General features: G+C 41.8%; 1 protein-coding gene across 7 annotated transcripts in view; it reads right to left on the reverse strand.

Annotated features, from left to right (window-relative positions):
* Positions 1-17,915, reverse strand: part of srfb (serum response factor b) — a 35,178-nt gene extending 17,263 nt beyond the window's left edge. For 2 of the 7 annotated variants that reach the window (XM_086045288.1, XM_086045285.1), the window contains exons 1-2: positions 16,837-17,913; positions 12,148-12,414 (exon numbers count right to left, since the gene is read on the reverse strand). In XM_086045288.1, coding sequence (XP_085901414.1) covers positions 12,148-12,414; positions 16,837-17,487 — 918 coding nt within the window. In that variant the 5' untranslated portion in view covers positions 17,488-17,913. Of the gene's footprint in view, positions 1-12,147; positions 12,415-16,836 lie in introns of all 7 variants that reach the window. The other 5 variants (XM_086045287.1, XM_086045284.1, XM_086045289.1 and 2 more) reach the window with 4 other exon arrangements.
* Positions 17,916-18,195: the final 280 nt, after the last annotated feature.

The raw sequence follows: 18,195 nt of genomic DNA on the forward strand, positions 1-18,195 counted from the left end.
GTCTGGGTCCAGGATATGACAGAAGTCTGACGCGCATGTGAACACAACACTTTATATTACATTACAAATATTAAACTGATGGACAAAAAAAACCAAACAAACTAACAATGCACCAATGTCCACAGAAAATTATGTACACTGGAACCCGATCCCTCAGAAGATGAATAAGGTGGATTTTGAATTCAGAGGTTGGACAACTGCCAAACACACATGGGTACGCTAACTTTATATACTACTTTTTGTACCATTTGGGAATAAAACCGAACTTGCATGAAGCAATGAATCAAAATGACACAACATAATACATTACAAAGGAAGCCACCACAACACAGAGCACATTACAGTACATAGCATGGAAATTCCGAAGGCGGCAACACGTTTCTTTGATGACCTCTCCTCACTTGCTGACTCAAGATGAAAATTGCAAATGCAAACGGGGGCCAGTTGTAATGATGAACCATTCATTCAAAGTTTAAGGTGACAGCTGGCAGACAACTCCGGTGTTGGTCGGGCGGCCCATTGTACAGCGTCATCTAATCTCCCATTTGCTGGATCCCATCTCCCAGCCTGTCACCCTGCCAGCAACATGGAATTTGCAGCTCCATTTGGGACTGCTAAAAAAGGCAAGGCAGCCCAAGTGGAGGAGGTGCAGCCAATGACTGCTGACCTGTCCAGTTGCTTGCTGTAAAATAAGGAGGTGGAGGGGTGGGAGATTCTGTGTGTGCGTATGCGTGTACGCGTACTTCCAATCAAACACTCCAACAACGCTATGGACCTGTCCAACTTCATATGAGTGATTAACCAGCATAGCACGCTCAAAAGACAGACAACCTGGTTCTGATCCTCATTTGTAACATATTGATGCTTTAAATGGAGGTTGACAAGTCTAAGGAATTCACTGGTAAAACACCATCATCGTCATAAAACATTGTCAATTGTCATTTCCGGTCCAAACCTTTGATCAACATAAGGACTGTATACTTTGTTCAAAATTGTTCACTTAAATCTTCATCCACATTTGGGATGTTTCATTTTTCCGAATGTCAAAAATAATCTGGAAAGGTAAGGTCCTAAAAACAAGCACTTCAGTTTGCCTAGTGTGAACAGGTCAGGAGCAATGTGAGCATTGCCAGCCCAGTAGGGTTTCTCTTTCATTGGATGAATCCGAAGTCATTTAGCTATGGTGCAACATTGGCAGATGGAAGTGACAGGCTATTAAAATGAAGGACCAGACATTTTCAGACCCTCTGTTAGCCTAACGTTTGAAAAAAATATATAAATAAGTACCTGGGATTGAATGTCTGGACTGTGAAAAGACATACTGTATGTCTTTGGGATTGAATGCGTTAAAATGACGGACAATCGCTAATAAAAAAAATAATAATAAAAAATGCAATATTGATGTATTAACCACAACAATCTATATAACTGTATTGATAATTCCTCACAACAATGATATGAGATAGAGCAAAAGCCCTCAGACCTACATAAAGACTTAACATTTGCTAAATACATCATAGTTTTGTGACTAAACAGTGAAGGTGTCAAACCGATATAGTGTAGGTTCTGAGCCTATTACTTTTCATTGAAATTGCTACCAAGTGATAACATGGATCCGAGCTCAATGAAACTTGTCCTGACATGCCGTACATAAATACATATAGACAGTACATGAAACATTTGACTTTTTTTCCTTTTTTTTTTTTTTTTTTTTTTAAATTCAGACAAGTCTGTCCTGAAAACAAACTAATCCATGCCAATGAAAATAATATCTTTGGTGGAGCATGATGCTAAGAACATGTTTCAGACATAAAATATCACACTGCAGAACTTCTCCAGCCATATGTTTTAAAAGGGATATTCTGAAACAACTTTTAAATTCCTTGTAAACAAAGTGTTGGGTCTCTGGAGTGCCTGCCCACGCATCAAATATGAAAGTAAACGACCAAGTAAGTCTTAAGCTATCTGTCTATTTCTAAAAACGTGTCTATGAGCGAGCCATTATAAATGTACAGTCTACTGTTTTGTAACAGTGGGACTAATTCACTTGCTAGCCACCCCCACTGAGTTTCTCAGCCTATAACTTGGCAGTAAGGCTGGGCAAAGATCTGACAGTTTCAAGCCACAGAAGGACTTAATTGCCTCAAACACTAATCAAAGCCAAAAGGTCAGCAGCTCTGAATTAAGTTTTGATGGGTTCACTGCATATAAAGTATATATATATACACACATAAACATATACATACAAACACGCATACACGTGCATTGTCCTAAGTGATGGCGATGCGCATTTAAGTTTGCATCTGATTGGTCAAAGGCAGATAAAAGCCTAATAAATCCATAAGAAAGCAGATTGCATGTGATATTGCGATGGTGTTATTTTGTTTTTATATATTGTGTAGTCCTGTAAGGTGTGCTGTAATTTGTAATCAATAAGGTGTTCTGACGAAAACATGTTGCAGAAATTTTACGAAGACACTTGGGAACCGTTTTGTAAATAGTGAATGCATAATGCCTACACCGACATCAGATCAAACCTGCCTCAGTAATCTTTGTGGCTACTCTGGTCTTTTCTTTTTCTTCTCCTGCTATCCACTTCAGACTGAATTGTTTATACGACTTGAGACTGTATGACGTATGACGCTCCCAATAAATAGTGGCCTGACAGTGCAGACACTATGCAACCTAAATTCTGCACTGAAAAAAATCCTGGAAATTTAGATTTAATACCTGTATTAAATCAACTTGCAAAAAAAAAAAAAGGTGTATAGATGCCACAGGTCATGTTATGTACTGTATATTTATTTATTAACCATTTATGCATTAGCAGGAAGTCTCTGGCTCATTGCTCTCTGATACAAATGTTTAAACTATAAGGAAAAAATTCCAAGAGAAATTTGACAGACCAGTATTAGTCCGACGCCACGTAAAAACCACATACAGCATATCAGAGCCTACAGCTAATAGGGTAAAATGATTCAGATAAGAGAGTTCAAGTGTCCATTAATTCATTTTCATGAGCACTTAGCCTAGCGAGAGTATCTATCCCAGCTGACTTTGGGTAAGAGGCAGAGTAGACCTGGACAGGTAGCTACGAATTTGCAGAGGATTCAACTTCTCAAATTCATTTTTAGCTCAATAACAGCAATTGTCTGATTGATTTTTTTTTATGATGATTTCTGAAGTATTCTTTCATTAATTTTTAAAATACATATATAGGGCCTGATTTACTAAAAGTTTGCACATACAAAAACGGGCGCAAACAGATGTGGAAGTTCATTGTGGAACCGGGTGCCGCCAGGATTGCGTCTGCCAAATTGTCGTTATAGCTGTGCAGTCCATTTTGCCCTGTTCTGGGAGGAGCACGGTATATGTAAGTAGATGAATTTGCATGCACAAGTCTGAGTGAAATTGCGATGGCTGATTTGAAATCTTTAAGTAGCGCATAAGTGTGCAATCCAACACACACACACAGCAGTGGCGGTGTAGCACAGGCAAAACAAATGGCCAAAAACAGAAATTATGGTGACATGTTGTCTACTGATAGGGGTACACACAAGCAGTGTGCCGGTACGAATGAGGACAGGAAACTGAAAATTGCTCTCCAGTTCAAGTCTGTCACCGCGCCTTTGTGCACTAAGAATAAGGTCAGGCCAGCCGCCACAATGATTGCTTCCGAGGATCAACGTTGTACGGTAGCCTCTGAACAACGGTGGCAACTGGCTTGGCTAGCCAGTCGGATCCGCGCTAACGGTTTCATTCGCCTTGAGACCGTGGCCCAAAGTGTTGTAGGAGGGCCGCCGGCAGGACTATTATCTCCATGTCGCTGCGCCGCAGCCTCGATGGTCCGTCAAAATATGTCCTTATGCGAAAGCGGTCCATGGTGTAAAAAAAGAAAAAAAGACTGGACATTAGACATGCCCATAGAATATTGTGCTTACTAGGATAGCTGATCATAGAGTTTCCCATACTGCAAGTCAAAAGAGGGCATTTAAATTTTTTCAATAGGGCATGCAATTCAGCTATGTTTATATGAATTTAATGACTACAATTGGCTGGCAACCAGTTTAGGGTGTGATCCGCCTACTGCCTAAAGACAGCTGGCTCCAGCACGCCTGTGACCCGCGTGAGGATAAAGCGGTTCAGATAATGGATGGATGAAATTAATGTATTTTTATAAAACAGTTATGTAACCCTGGTATGTGTTATCGTAATTCGGAAATAAATACTGACATTTGTGGTGGTGGTGGTGTTGGGGGAAAGACGCATCTTATGTTAACATGCCACATTAACGATAAACCTTGCACCAATGTGCCGTAAGTCTTTCAGTTGATCCAGGTCGGTGGGTCGGGACAAAAATAAGCACCAAATAACAACCTCAGCTGCGCATTTGTGAACCAATGCAACATTTTATGAGCACTCCTATTTTTTGAGCAATGTAGATTTGGAGCTTCTAAATGATCTAAGGAATCATGCCACATCACCTACAATTAAACTTTTTTTTAACTGCATTTCCTTCCTGGTCATTTCAGAGCACTGTTCTAATTGGTTCTGGCAATTTTTGGGACGTTCTGCCCCAAGTTTTAGATGCAATGTTACACAGGATGGGCTTAGACATTTACAACACACGCAGGGTGGGTTAAATCAAACCAAACTTTCTTACCATACCATTTTCAAAGGTACTTTTGCGCTCGTGGTGCTCTATCAGAGGTTCCATGGTGAAAAGCATAAGAGCACAAAACACTCTTTTTAATGGTACTGTCCACCACTTTTACACCAGTCGCCAACAATGTGTGTAATCTGCTACAGAGGGTAAATTTAGTAAGCACCATTTGCATTGTACTAAAAGATGACCATCTTAGTATTACACGTGCAACTCACCCTCCAGCAGCCAACAAAATCTGTTCTGTGCAGCTTTGGACCTTAGTAAATCAGGAACATAGTATGAGACGAAATGAAAATACTTTTAGCAATTTTGTAGAAGCCTAACAGCGAATTCAATCGATTCCTCCTTGATTTTGTGCTTTCTTATTCTGGTAATTAAATATTTTTACAAATGAACAAACAGCACATCAGACAACTACTGTATTTATCCATATACTTGAACAATGTCTAAAGACTATAAACAACAAAGCTCGGTCATCCACTCTTTCAATAGAATAAACTCCAATAAGAAACGTTTAGCACTTAAAGTGTTCTTCAAGTGCATACACTACCGTACGACAGTTAAGTCAATTGTGTTTTGATGATTAAGAAAAACAAATGACTGTTTTTTTTTTTTTAATCTGCTAGTTGAACTAACTATAACAACTATTATACAGGGGAACCTCTACATGCTTGACAACAAAAACTATTGTCCCCATAGAAAAGCAACAGAAATAGAACTACAGTTTCAGGGTCAAATTGCTGCTCTGATAAAACGTGCAAAGGCATTTTGAAGTAACACTAACTGTCACATAAGTTAAAAAATTAAAAGCTAAAATAGTTAAGACTGCTGGAGTGTTTTAACTTCACACAATCAGGGTTTTGGGACCGATCAATGATTTTGAAAAAGAAGAAAAAAAAAGGTAACCAATCAGATCAGAAGACGGAGCAATATATCTATTTAAACAACTTGAACATTGCAGTAACGTGAAAATAAGAAAAAAAAATCCCAAATTGGATGTGTTTTTCACAGGATAGCGACGATTTAATCTTTACAATATCTCCTTCTCTGACAATGAAAAAAATGCATGAGCAATGATTATTTTTGTCATATAATTTTTTTGTCCAGGATCCAAACTTTTCCGTGACTGAATAAATCATTAACCAGGTCAGTACCAACGGACCTTCTCAGTCAGTCACTGAAGGACCCTCGTTTCGCCGACGACTGATGGAAACACAGGTCTCGTGTTTGTTCGTGGGGGTGAATATACCTGGGGTTGCTTCGAGGGGACTGCATTGACTATGGGCTCATTTCATTCCTCTATTGCACGTTTCTAAGGTCCTTGCTCCTTTGTTAACATGCTAGCAACTCCCACCAGAAATTGCTTGTCAGAATTATTACTATCACCACAAATATCCACTTCACGCTTTAGGTTTTTAGTGGAATTAAATATCAATACTGTTACGCTTTACAACTTTGCAGATGTGCTGTGTCTGGTTGGCATGACAACAGAAATCTACAATCCTTGTTTGAGTCTACTATTTATCTGTGTGTATTTATTTGCATATCAATGTTTCTGTTTTTCTGTTAAACCTTGATGAAATAACATATTTCGAGAATATTTTGTAAACAACAACTTCCGGATTTGGTCATGTATGCCAGATGGACAGAGATAGAGAGATTAAGACGGTACAAGGTGTGATTCTTTACTGGAATCAATACAATGCTTGTGCAGCGAATGTGTGTGACGTAGCAAGTAGTACGTTCTCGACGGCGATTGTCTGTTGTCGCTGACTATGACGAAGACGACGACAAAGAACAAGAAGATCTGGGAGTCGTAAAATAGTGGGGAAGAACTGTAATCAAGCAAATGCTTTCTAGTCACGCGACACGTGAAAAATACTTTTGGGCTCACACATACATACACACACACACCCACACTATAGCAGCACAGACCGTCCCTGATGTGAACGAGATTGTGTTTGCTGTAATGTCTTATTTCGCTGATCCAATGTGGAGACTTCACTGATCGAACGGCCAAATTATGAATTATTATTAATCCCACTAGGGTCTTCCTGCTTTGAATAAGAGTCTGCTTACTTCACATAGCTTCTTATTGTGTATATTCCTTTGTTTTCTGACACCTCCTGCTGAGGGTCATCCTTCTTTCGAAACAATATGCAAAAGAATGCGACAGAGCCAAAAAAAGAAAAACAGGCACCCAATCCTTTGATTCTTGCTGAACTGAAGTTTAGGGCAACTTTAGAGAAACATTCTTCTGGCGCATATTGTCTGACGTCTGATTTACAATCTCAAGGACATTCCACTTGGGAGGTTCTTCTGCATACACAGCAACAAATGGACAATACCACTTACTAAAACCTGCTGATCCATGTACATGTCAAGCTTTGCTGACTATTACAAGGTTGGTGTACTTTGTGGCAGTTTCATCTGTGGGCCACACCGGTTCCTCAAAGTCCAGGAGAAACGACATCAAACTGGATACAAAGTATCACTCAAATGATCCCATCGCGGCCGCTCATATCAACATCCACACTCCATATCACTATATGAGTGGTGGGGTCGGTGGGAGGTGGGGAAATCACAGGACTCCAAAGACAGCTGCAGCTTATAAGGAATGTGAGGGGCCTCACGCCAAGAGAGCAAGCAGGGAAACCATACCATATATGGAAACAGGCGCAATCTAAATTTTATCAATGAGCGGAGCGGGCATGAGAGTGGATTAACATGCAAAGCTTGGTCTCCCATCCTTGACGAAGCATGTACGCGTTAGTGAGGGCCTTGGAAAAACAGCACGCGGGCAAACAGGCCTGAGAGTGTCCATCGCCAAAGGGGAGAACTTAAGCCGTCTAAACTGTGGAGGCAATCTGAACTTCAAAACAAAACTGCATGAAGGTGTGGACAGCGAACAGAGTATGCTGAGTAACAATTACTTCACTTCAAACTCCAGGAACTCTGCAACCATGCAGTGGGAAAATTTAACAACGTTAAAACATTATTGCAACTGGAAGGAGATGTGTGTTTTTTAGGGGTTTATTTTTATTTATTTTTTTTTACAACATTTAAAACAGTTCCCATTTGTCCTACTCTGTGTTTGGCTCGCTTTAATCAAAATATCCCAATGGTCAAGGATGACTGTACATACACACTTATTTTTACAGCATAATTCATGCCAAGGCAAAATTGGCTCATTTTAGGGGTGGATGTATCATATGCAGGGAGCCAGCCCTCATCCTGCCCCACTATAGTGTTTGACCATTGGTAAATACATCTTCTGTTAGACTGACAACCAGTGGCTTTCGCTTCATTTGGCAGCAAGGGTTCGCAGAGGCCAGCAAAAAAAGGGTTACACTTCACTCTGCTTACCTTTTTGCCATTAATATGATAATGCTTGGGCTGCCGCATCAAAGTGTTTATTTGCTCTGGAAGCTTAGTCAGCCCAGCTGTTATTGGCTAAGATACTCTTTGTGGGGTTGGGTGTGGGGTTTAAGGGGTTATTATGTCGCAGTAAGATTTTCAAAAATAGGATGATAAAAATTTTGCTTGGATGTTTACTATCATATATGTGTAAGCAGGCACTCCAGAGACACAGCAACTTTGAAACAAACATTAATAAGTCAATTTTCCCCAATAAGTCCATCTACAGAGCTACACACTAATCATTTGCAGCTTTTCATTTTTAGTTCACAGTTGAAACAGACAAGCCCCCCATACAGTATCCAATAATTTTAGCTCTTGTCCCAACCCTCACCATCCCTGGAAAACCCCTTTTTGTGATTGGTTGATTTCAGGAAGTGAGCCAAGGGGCAACCTTCGTGCACTTTGTCCCTGTACGTCATAGATGCAGTGTCCCTGGAGTAGACTGTGGACAAAAAACAGCTGGGATGATCAAAAATAAAAATAAACAAAAAATATTGGAAAACATTTGGACGAGTTATGTAAGCCATTTCTTCCTGCTAACTCCAAAAAAATTACATCGTAAAGAGGCTGATGGGGAAGGTCTGCTGGGATAGCTGACATGGATGGATAGTTGGATAGATGCAGTTAAGGTTACAAAACCTAAATGTTAGTTTTGCTCCAAACCAAAGCAGACAAACGCCAAATGAAGAGAAGCTGTTCAAGATGCTGCAGCTCAAAAAAAAACAACCAACACACACTAGTCTACGTTAACACACCACTCTGGTCCATTTAGAGCCTTAGAGCCTGTTTACACCAGGCAGTACAGTTTGATCGCATTTGGGACTGTACACACATATTTTGGGCATTTCTACTGTCAAAGGTTGTGAAGAATACTAAAATAATTTATCTGTATTAGCATCAACTAAGGTGGTACACTTCCTAAAGGGTGGCTCTAGACACCTGCAGTTTGTTGATTGGTTGACAAAGGATTGTCACTTTCAGTGGAATGGGGGGATAAACCTTTTCTGAAACGATTGCCGCTTTTCCACTTCATAGTACCTGCTCAGCTCTATCAGACGGCACTGAATGTGTCCTGTAGTTGCTTCTATGTACAATATGAGGGAAACAAAAGACCCATCGAGGAGTGTGGAGACTAGAATATAATACTGCAGTGTCCAGAAAACAATAAAGTGGACGTTAGCCTGTGTGTTTAGTTTTGCCATTTCTAGCCGTGTGTCCTCAACAATAATGATGAATGTGCGCCACCAACAAGTGACCAGTAGCGGTCACTCCACCTGAACAGGGTACAAGAAATACCACTGAATAGTTCCTGCTTTTGCCAACGGAATGGCACGCATAGTGGAGTAATTGTATGGTACCCTCATTTAAATCAATGGGGGAAGAGTCAACCCAGGCCAACTAAACAGTAATTAATTTTTAAATGTGCATGTAATAATGTATATACCTACCTAAATTTGGCACCTTATGCGCCAGATAAGTCACAGCTCACCAATTACTGAATACTTGAGGAAAAGATGAAACTGATTGCCAGCTGAAGGCAGCATTACAATTCTTTAACACATCATGATGTGTCCATTGAAAATGTAATGCTTCTCATTAATCCAAATGACAACCATTTGAGTGACGACAAAGTTTTGGAGACAAATAACTGATATTAGCAGCTCTGTGTCTCATCCGTAGGCAAAGTAGATAAACACGGAGGCGCTTCATATAGCAGGCTACGTGTTTCTCACCCTAACATAAACCAGGTCTGCTGTGATTTATCTTGAGCGGCGTTACGAGGCTTTCCTGGAGGAGAGGTCAGCAGGGTTCACAGCAGACAGCTACCTTATCAGCCTCATCCCCTGTCCAGGGTATTTTGGATTTCATTTTAAAAAAATAATAATTTGGTGCTTTAGAGGCCTCACACACAACAGGCAAGAGTTCAAAAGTATGTTGACAATAGAACCGATTATTTTCCATAGCGGTTTGTGGGCTTCATTTATATGTTTGTCAAAGCTTTTGTGGAGATTCCCCACAATACAAAGTTTTCCCCACTTCTACATATGGAAAATTAGGTTTACATCAAAAATAAAACAAAAAAACCCTTCACTGATTGCAAAGCACAGCGTGACTGTACAGCACACCACATAAGAGATGAAACAGTGAACACTAATCTGGCTTTAGGAAAATGACAGTGTAACAGAAACAACAATGGCAAACATCGAGCATTTCATGTGCTGTTTTCATGACAAGCTTTGTTTGAGAAAAAGGCGCATTTTCTGTTCTTCCGACTCATTACCATTGTTGCAAGAGTGAAATACTGTATACAGTGGCACCTCTACTCACGAACGTCTCTTCATGCGAAATTTTCAAGTCACGAAACGCCTCAACAGGAAAATATTGCCTGTAGTTAAGGAAGACATTTCAGGATACGAAAGGTAAAAGTATGGGTTGCTACTAGCAGTATGGGCTGCGACTCGCAGCTCCGGAGTTTCCTGAACTCGGGCCATGAGGTGCTGCGATAGTTTTACGTCAATTAGAAACGAGGAAAAATTCTTTTTTTTGTCCATACAAACAAAGCAAGAGATAATAGAAATGTATGAAAAAGGGATGCGTTTGGTTGATCTCGCCAAAGAATATGACCGTAATGCATCGACAGTCGCCACGTTATTAAATCAGTCGTTTACAAAACGCCAGGCAAAAAACGCTTCTGAGAGAGAACATGAACCAAAGAGGGCAAAAAGCGATGAGGACAGCAATTAAAAGGTAAACGACCATCATTTTTATTCCTTACTCTATTCTTTTTTTTTTTTTTTACATTATGCACAACTCTCATTTTTGGTGCAATAATCTAATTGTAACATGTATTTGTTACATGTTTTCATGCATTTTTATGCTTTATAAAACATGTATGTCTCAATATTGGGGGGCTTGGAAGGGATTAGGGCATTTAAATGGAAAACAAAATTTTCTACTGAAGAAATTTCTTCTAGAACCAATTAATTTTGTAAGTAGAGGTACCACTGTATACCGGTGATTATTTTATTAACATATTAAGGAATAATTTCCCGATAAATTTGCACAAAAGCAATGCCGTTTCAAACTCCAACACAATACCTCAGCAAACTTTATCTCTTAAAATTTCAGTAGGTATATATAGTATTAACTCCATGACTGTTATTCTTGTTGGTACTGTTGGAAGGATGCATAAATTGACGATAACAATAAAATAACGGCAAGTATAGGGACGTAGTTGGTTTGCAACAGTCCTGACACACAACAAAAAATTGTAACCGTCTATAGGCCGGTCCGCCTCTAATTCTAAATGGGTGATTCAGATTAAAACCGGGGCCCCTGCCATGAAGAATAGACTAATGATGCACTACAGATAAATTAAATAAAAGGGCTTGCGACCATGCTTAGTCCGTCTATTTTAAACATTTTACCGTCAACCGTCAGCAAAATTGGCGTCCGTCAATGACGGACGGACAGACAGACCAGTCTGTCACATATACGGAATGCTCAGCTCTGCAAATATTTACTGTCATTTTGACATACGGTGAGTCATATTCTGTTTTATGTCCAAATTATGGTTACGTCATTGCAGTAGGAAAGGAACTCTGTCGCACATCGAGGATCCCCTGCACATGGGAACAGGAGCTGTGTTTAGTCGTAATGTGAAGAGACTGGCCTTGCAAGCGCAAGCAGTCATTTCCCTCTGCATGGTCACATTTTATTGTTGTTACAAATGGCAGTTAACTTTTCATATTTAACAGTTAAAAATGTAAAACACTATTAAAAGCACCGCTCATACAGTTAAAGTTTTCATGATGATGACAAGTTGACCCTGGAACGGATTAAATGTTTATTCCTTTGCAAGAGAAAAATATATTTGAACAAATTGGAGGTTGATAAGCTTTGATGGTGTTTGACCTTGGAGCTTATGCCGTATTTCAGTGTGTCTAGATCCACCCTTTAGCTACAGATAACTTAATTTAGTACCCTACACTTGAAATAAATCAAAAATCAAACTAAACCAAACTATACTACTTGGTGGAAACAGAGCTTTAATGACTCACCTTAGTGTCGCCCATGCTCTCCGACTCAGACACCTGGTAGGTGAGGTCCGTCTCCTCGAAGCCCGTCGCACTCATGCGCTGGTCTGTGGAGGGGTCCGAACGTGGCGGCGAGTCCGGCGAGTTGAGGCACGTTTGGATCAGCGCTTTGCCCGTTTCACTGGTGATCATGGGCTGGAGTTTACGGGTGGCGAACGTGTAGACGTGACCCGTTTCGCTGGCCACGAGCAGCAGGACTTGGGTTCCTGTCAGGGTGGAGAGCTCGTAGGCCTGGAGAGGACACACCGGTTACACATGTTAACAATTCATTGGCATAGCGACTGACTGAGAGCTGCAGAACTTCAACGTCATCTTCAAAGGGTACTGATATTGTTAAAAATGAGGAGGCGATGTAGTAGGCCCCAAAGGTGAACATCTGGAACGAACGACCTAATCAAGAAAACATCGCTAAACTAAAAATAGCCTGGCAGTCCAGTGTGACGTGTCGTGCAAATGAAGCCAAAATAACATAAGATAAGGCTTCCAGAATAGAGCGTGATACCGTTGAGAGACTGATTGCAACAGGGCAGCAGGCTTCGCAGGAAGGGGGAGTGACAGTGGGCCAGCCCGAGGGCAGGATGCGATTGGCTGGGAACCACGAGGCCACCAGCGCACTCTTCATTATTGTAATATATAATGCAGCACGCAGGCGCCGGCCCACCCAGTGCACAACACAACACAAGACATACACGAGATGAAACATGGCAAGGCTGCACTCGGAATGAACTTGTGAAGAAGCCTTTCTATCTAAATGAGTCATCACTTATGTGGAGGATGTGCGTGATGCTGCCAAGGCACCGAGCCGTCACCATCACCTCGCTACACTCAGCGTGAGCCGGAGCTGCAGTTAGCTGATAGAACCTAAATTGTTTTATTACGCCGTAATGGAAGCATGCAATCGGGCATGGTACTTTTAACGTTGCAATGCTGTAATGATACCAGTTCTGTTGGCTAAGTGATCGCCACCGCGTGGGCACATCAAAAAAAACAAAACATTGGAGTAAAGCAAGTAGCCTCAAAGATGCAGAGGGTGAAGCAAGCAGCTCTTATTAGCTCTGCATTGGCCCCGTTTGTCAACGTAGGGATGCTTGGGTCGCAGTAAAAGTGAGACGCCGATATCCAATATGGACAATTTTCCTCATAAATAATCAAAGCTGCAACAGGTTGAGGGGGGGTAAATTTGTTGACTCTGTTGCCACACAACTTTTCAGACAATTGACCATAAAGAGATATGACTGATTTATCATACACATATATATATATACATATAAATAATACTACTACTAATAATAATAAACTGAGAAATCGGTTAATGCGCAGATATACTCGAAGGGCAAACATAATGGGGCCAGATTTTTCAAAGATCCCAAAGAGCAAAAGTGTTTGAGACGGGGTGTTTTATTCGGGACGGGTATTGTGTTTTTAGTAGCGCTGATGGTTTTCACCAAGAAACAATTTGGAGAGCACTGCAAGTGCAAAATGAGGTTTTAAGTGATGGAATTGGAGGTGCTAGCGGAAAACCAATAGAAAAGAGATCCATCACTTTGATCATTTTGAGGAAGCCAGAAAATGGATAAAAGTCATCTTGTGTTTCATGGAACTTGTACTGAACATTGTGTTTCAAACTTGGCATAGCGCACCTGAAAAACTGCTCTGGGAGAGGCCAGCACCAATTCACACAGTGCGCTTATATTAAATGACCAGGACACAAGGAAATGTAGTGTTGAAAAGCGTTATGTCATATTGGGGATATGGCATGACTCCTTCTTGTGACTGGCTCCAATTCAGCCCTTAGCTTATTCAACCGCTTTAATTTTACCACTGCATAGAATCTGCACTGGCACCAAAATGCATCCTGCTTTGCACCTGCTTTACAGGTGCAATATTTAAAGACGCAAAATCATCCATTTCAATTTGTCTCTGGCTTGATAAATCACATTATGTGTGCTAAATGAAACTATGTGCATATACTTGTCTCCTTCCAGGATGCGCAAAATTAGCTATTCAGGAATTTAGCAGGTTTGGCGGATGAAATCCTGGTAGCGCCACATTTATTTGAATGACCAATCAAGTTTGCGCCCGTTTTTGCACGTGCAAACCTTTAGTAGTTCAAGCTCAGTAAGTTCAGGGAACATGGTCAAACTTATATGGAAATTTGCATATGAATTGGTTAATTTCAGAAGGAATGCAGATGTGCCGGACAGCGCATTTTACATGTAAATCGAAGTCAACCACGGCAAAACTCCAAAGCAAAAAGTATCCAGCTCTAATTTTGATAACAAGTGACAACACAGGTGATGACATATTGAAGTGATGAAGTATTGGGGAATTGCTGCAATTAGAAAAATGCAAAAAATAATAAATCAATGTTGAGTAAACATTTGATACTCACTGAGCTGAGGTCTACTGAGCTACACTGAACACAAGTACAAGTATAAAACTGCACATTTTAAGGTGACCTTTTATTGTGGGCAGCCTAAGGCACAACTTTTGCAATAATCATGCTATCTAGCATCTTGATTTGCCACAGTTGTGAGGTGGATACATTATTTTAGTAAAGAAGTGCTCACTTAGATTTAGACAGATTTGTGAACACAATTTTAGTAGACTAGGCCTTATTTGTACATAAAAAACGGTTGTTCCATCTTGTCAAGGAAATGCAACTTTTTTTTTTTTTTTTTTTAAACCAAAATGAAAAACAACCAGACATCTTTCATCTTTATGTCTGACTTGTAGTCCATTGTGTTGGAAATCCCTCTTTTTGCAAAAAAAAGCCACCAAAATCCCAAGTAAAAGCAAAACCCACAATTCATTCTTAATACTTGCCAAGCAGAGTGTTTGCGAAATTTGATGACGTTAAACATGACCTCATTCAGGGCGGCAGTTTACGCTGAAATTTTGCAACTGCAGCATGTGGACATTGCAAGCAGCTATTGCGGTGCTGTCTTGCATTATCATCGGTCCTTGAGTGACAGCCACACAGCAATCAAAATTAAAGTGCATTGCACATTGTCTGCATCTTAAAAAGAAACTTTGAAAGTAATAAGATGCACTATAATTTCCACTTAAGCCAATTGAAGGCTGTGATAGTTGTGTTGGCGGATGTTTGGGCGTAGAAATGTCAGCGACTTCGTGGCTCGGCGAATGAACACACAACTGCTGCTGACAAAAGGGGAACTCAGTCCCTAATGAAGGAAACTGCCACTTGATAGCGAGTAAGAATTCCTGTGTCCTTAAAAAAAAAAAAAACACTTTGAGACCTCTTTACCATGTTCGTATTTTGTATATCTCACTTTATCTTTGTGATCTACACGACAATTTTAAACAGTCCGTCCTCACGGGGTGTCAAATGATGTTCATGTTTCCAAGAGCCCACATAAAGAAACCTCAGTTTCCAAGACAACGATCCGAGATACATAGAAGAGGGGGTGAAAAACCAAGAGAAATGCAAAAGCCTGCACTGTGCATGAGCACAGTCAAGCTAAAAGACAACAGCATCAATCATGAATTTTGCGATGGCTGCACTTGATTCCATGCTGAACTTCTATTTTGTTTGGAGTGACGGATAACACAATGCAACACACAGAGCCCATGAAGCCGGGCACAAGCAGCCTTGCGCTCATCTGCTGTCGGCCTGTCCTCTAGTTTGTGCGTGTGTGTGTCTCTGGGGTTTAGTCAGCTGTTGGCACCTAAAGGCCTGTTGCCGCTTTGCCCGCCACATGGCCGCCGCCTGCGAGCAGAGTGCCGCTTCGGTCGCACTTGGAACAGCCTGTGCACCGAGGGCTGTCCTCGCAACCGCTCACAGCATTAGGTGCTCTGATGCCTTGTGTTTCTATCACATCAAGTCAAAAGGATACATCAGAGAGGCAAAGTTGATAAAGTTACCGGTGAGTTCTAAACCATCATGTGTGAAGAGGTTGTATGTGAATGTGTGTGATAGTTGGGGGTTGCCATGGTCATAAATAGAAGTGTCATTTGCCCGTGTCTATTTGAAACCCATTCCTTGTCATGCACTTGCTTATATAATATTCCAAAAACGTTTCCTACTGATCACTTCCTGGGTTTTAATATTAGCTTAGCATGTCTGCCTGACACTTCTCAGGGTCAGGGTTTGAATCTAGGTTGCGGCCTTCCTGTGTGGAGCTTGCATGTTCTCCCTGTGTTTGTGTGGGCATTCTCTGGGTACTCAGGCATCCTCATACATTCCAAAAACATGCATGTTCGGTTCATTGAAGACTAAACTGTTGCGATGCATGGACCATTGGTAGTTTGTAGAGTAGTTTGACCACTTAAGTTAATTCCGCTCATGATCAGATGCATGAATGAATCCAAACATTAGGTACACCTGCACAATGGAATCCACAAATTCTTCCCTTACAATGGCAATCTGTTCATTTTTATGAGGCATTGCAGGACAATGATGGGTCTTATCTAAAGTAGTTGGCAAAATACTCTCACTTTGATGCATTGCAGGTCTACACTAGTGCATAATACACAGATAGGGTAAACTAAGTAATTCAAAGAAGGAGCATTGTGTTTAGCTAAAGCTCATACATAGATGTCCTTAAGTGCAGGTGTACCTAATGGTGTGTTTGCATATGCCAGCACGAGAGACACTTGACAACGACTGCTGCATGCGATGTTGTGACTCACCTTCTTCATAATGCCAGTCTTCCTCTTGCTGAAAGTAGTGTAGCGTCTTAACTTGTTGTCAATAAATTCCATCTTAATCTTGACGCGGCCACGTGTCTTCTTCCCCGGCTTGGCCCCCGCAACCCCCCCGGGAGCCAGGCCGTACCCACCGGGAGCTCCTCCGACCTCCTGGCCCGTGACAGCGGCTTCCATCTCGGTTCTCTCCCGCTTCACACCTCTCCTGTTGTCCCCGAGCGAACCCACCGGGTCGTCGTCATCCACCGAGTCCGAGTCGTTGTCCGAGCCACTGCACAGAGGCACACTCTCTCTGTCCTGGTCGAACCTGGCTCCGTGAGGAAGCACAATCCCCGCGTTGAGACCCACCATGCCTCCCTGGATGGCGGCCTGAAGCGGGCTCACCCCAGTCCCGTTCCCGGACCTCACACCTCGTGGACCCCCCGGACCGTTCGCCCCCAGCATCCCGAGCGACTCTCTGGTTCCGTGCCGCCCGGCCCCGCTCACGTTCTCGCCGAGTCCGACTGAAGCTTGCCCTGCTCGGATCAAGACGGGACGATTCCCGCCACCGACAGAAGCCGAACCTAGCCCGACGGTACCTCTAGCTGAAGCTGAAGCGTTTCCGTGTGGTGCCGACCCAACCTGGCTCGGTAACATTCTACTTAGTAGCGCGACTATGTTTGACGCCAGCCCACAAAGCTGAAGCTCGTAAATGACTGACAAAACGCATGCACGGACGGGTCACGGAATGTAAACAAAGCGGCACAGTTGGCGTTTCGACAGAGTCCAGGAAATAAGAGAAACAAACTTTGAGAAGTGATGCTGCCCACTGGACCCTCGTAAATCGCCACAGTTCGATTCGCCCTCCTCTAATGTCCAAAAACTCTCAGCACTTTCTCAAAAAGGAAAAGGCGTAAAGCGCCCGCCATATTGCTCCGCCAAAGCACATAGTCCAGGTCGTGAACTGAAACCGAGGCAAACACTGACTAGCTAGTAACATAATAATACTTCGTTGTTCATCAATAGCGCAATGTGCACCGTTTTATGTTTTGGAATGGATGATTAATCAACATTTCAGGTCAGCGTTTACGCCTGCGGAGTAATATGACAGCACAGGAACTACTTTCCTCCTTATAAAGAGATACTGTTTCCTTATTTGGTGTTGTCGCTCCTTATTTGGTGAGTCACAGTGGTGCCTAACGATTGGTTGAGGATTATCACAGGCGTGCGGCTATTGGTCGTACGGGTGGTGATTAGCATAAATACCAACATGGTTGCGCTACCGTCAACGTCATTCTGGCAGAGGCACCAAAATAACGAAACGTTCAAATTTTGTAGCCTACTCACATTGGCCCTAACAGTTGA

The sequence above is a fragment of the Filicampus tigris genome, chromosome 11, assembly GCF_054856515.1.
Source record: "Filicampus tigris isolate MCC_2025a chromosome 11, RoL_Ftig_1.0, whole genome shotgun sequence".
Taxonomy (NCBI): domain Eukaryota; kingdom Metazoa; phylum Chordata; class Actinopteri; order Syngnathiformes; family Syngnathidae; genus Filicampus; species Filicampus tigris.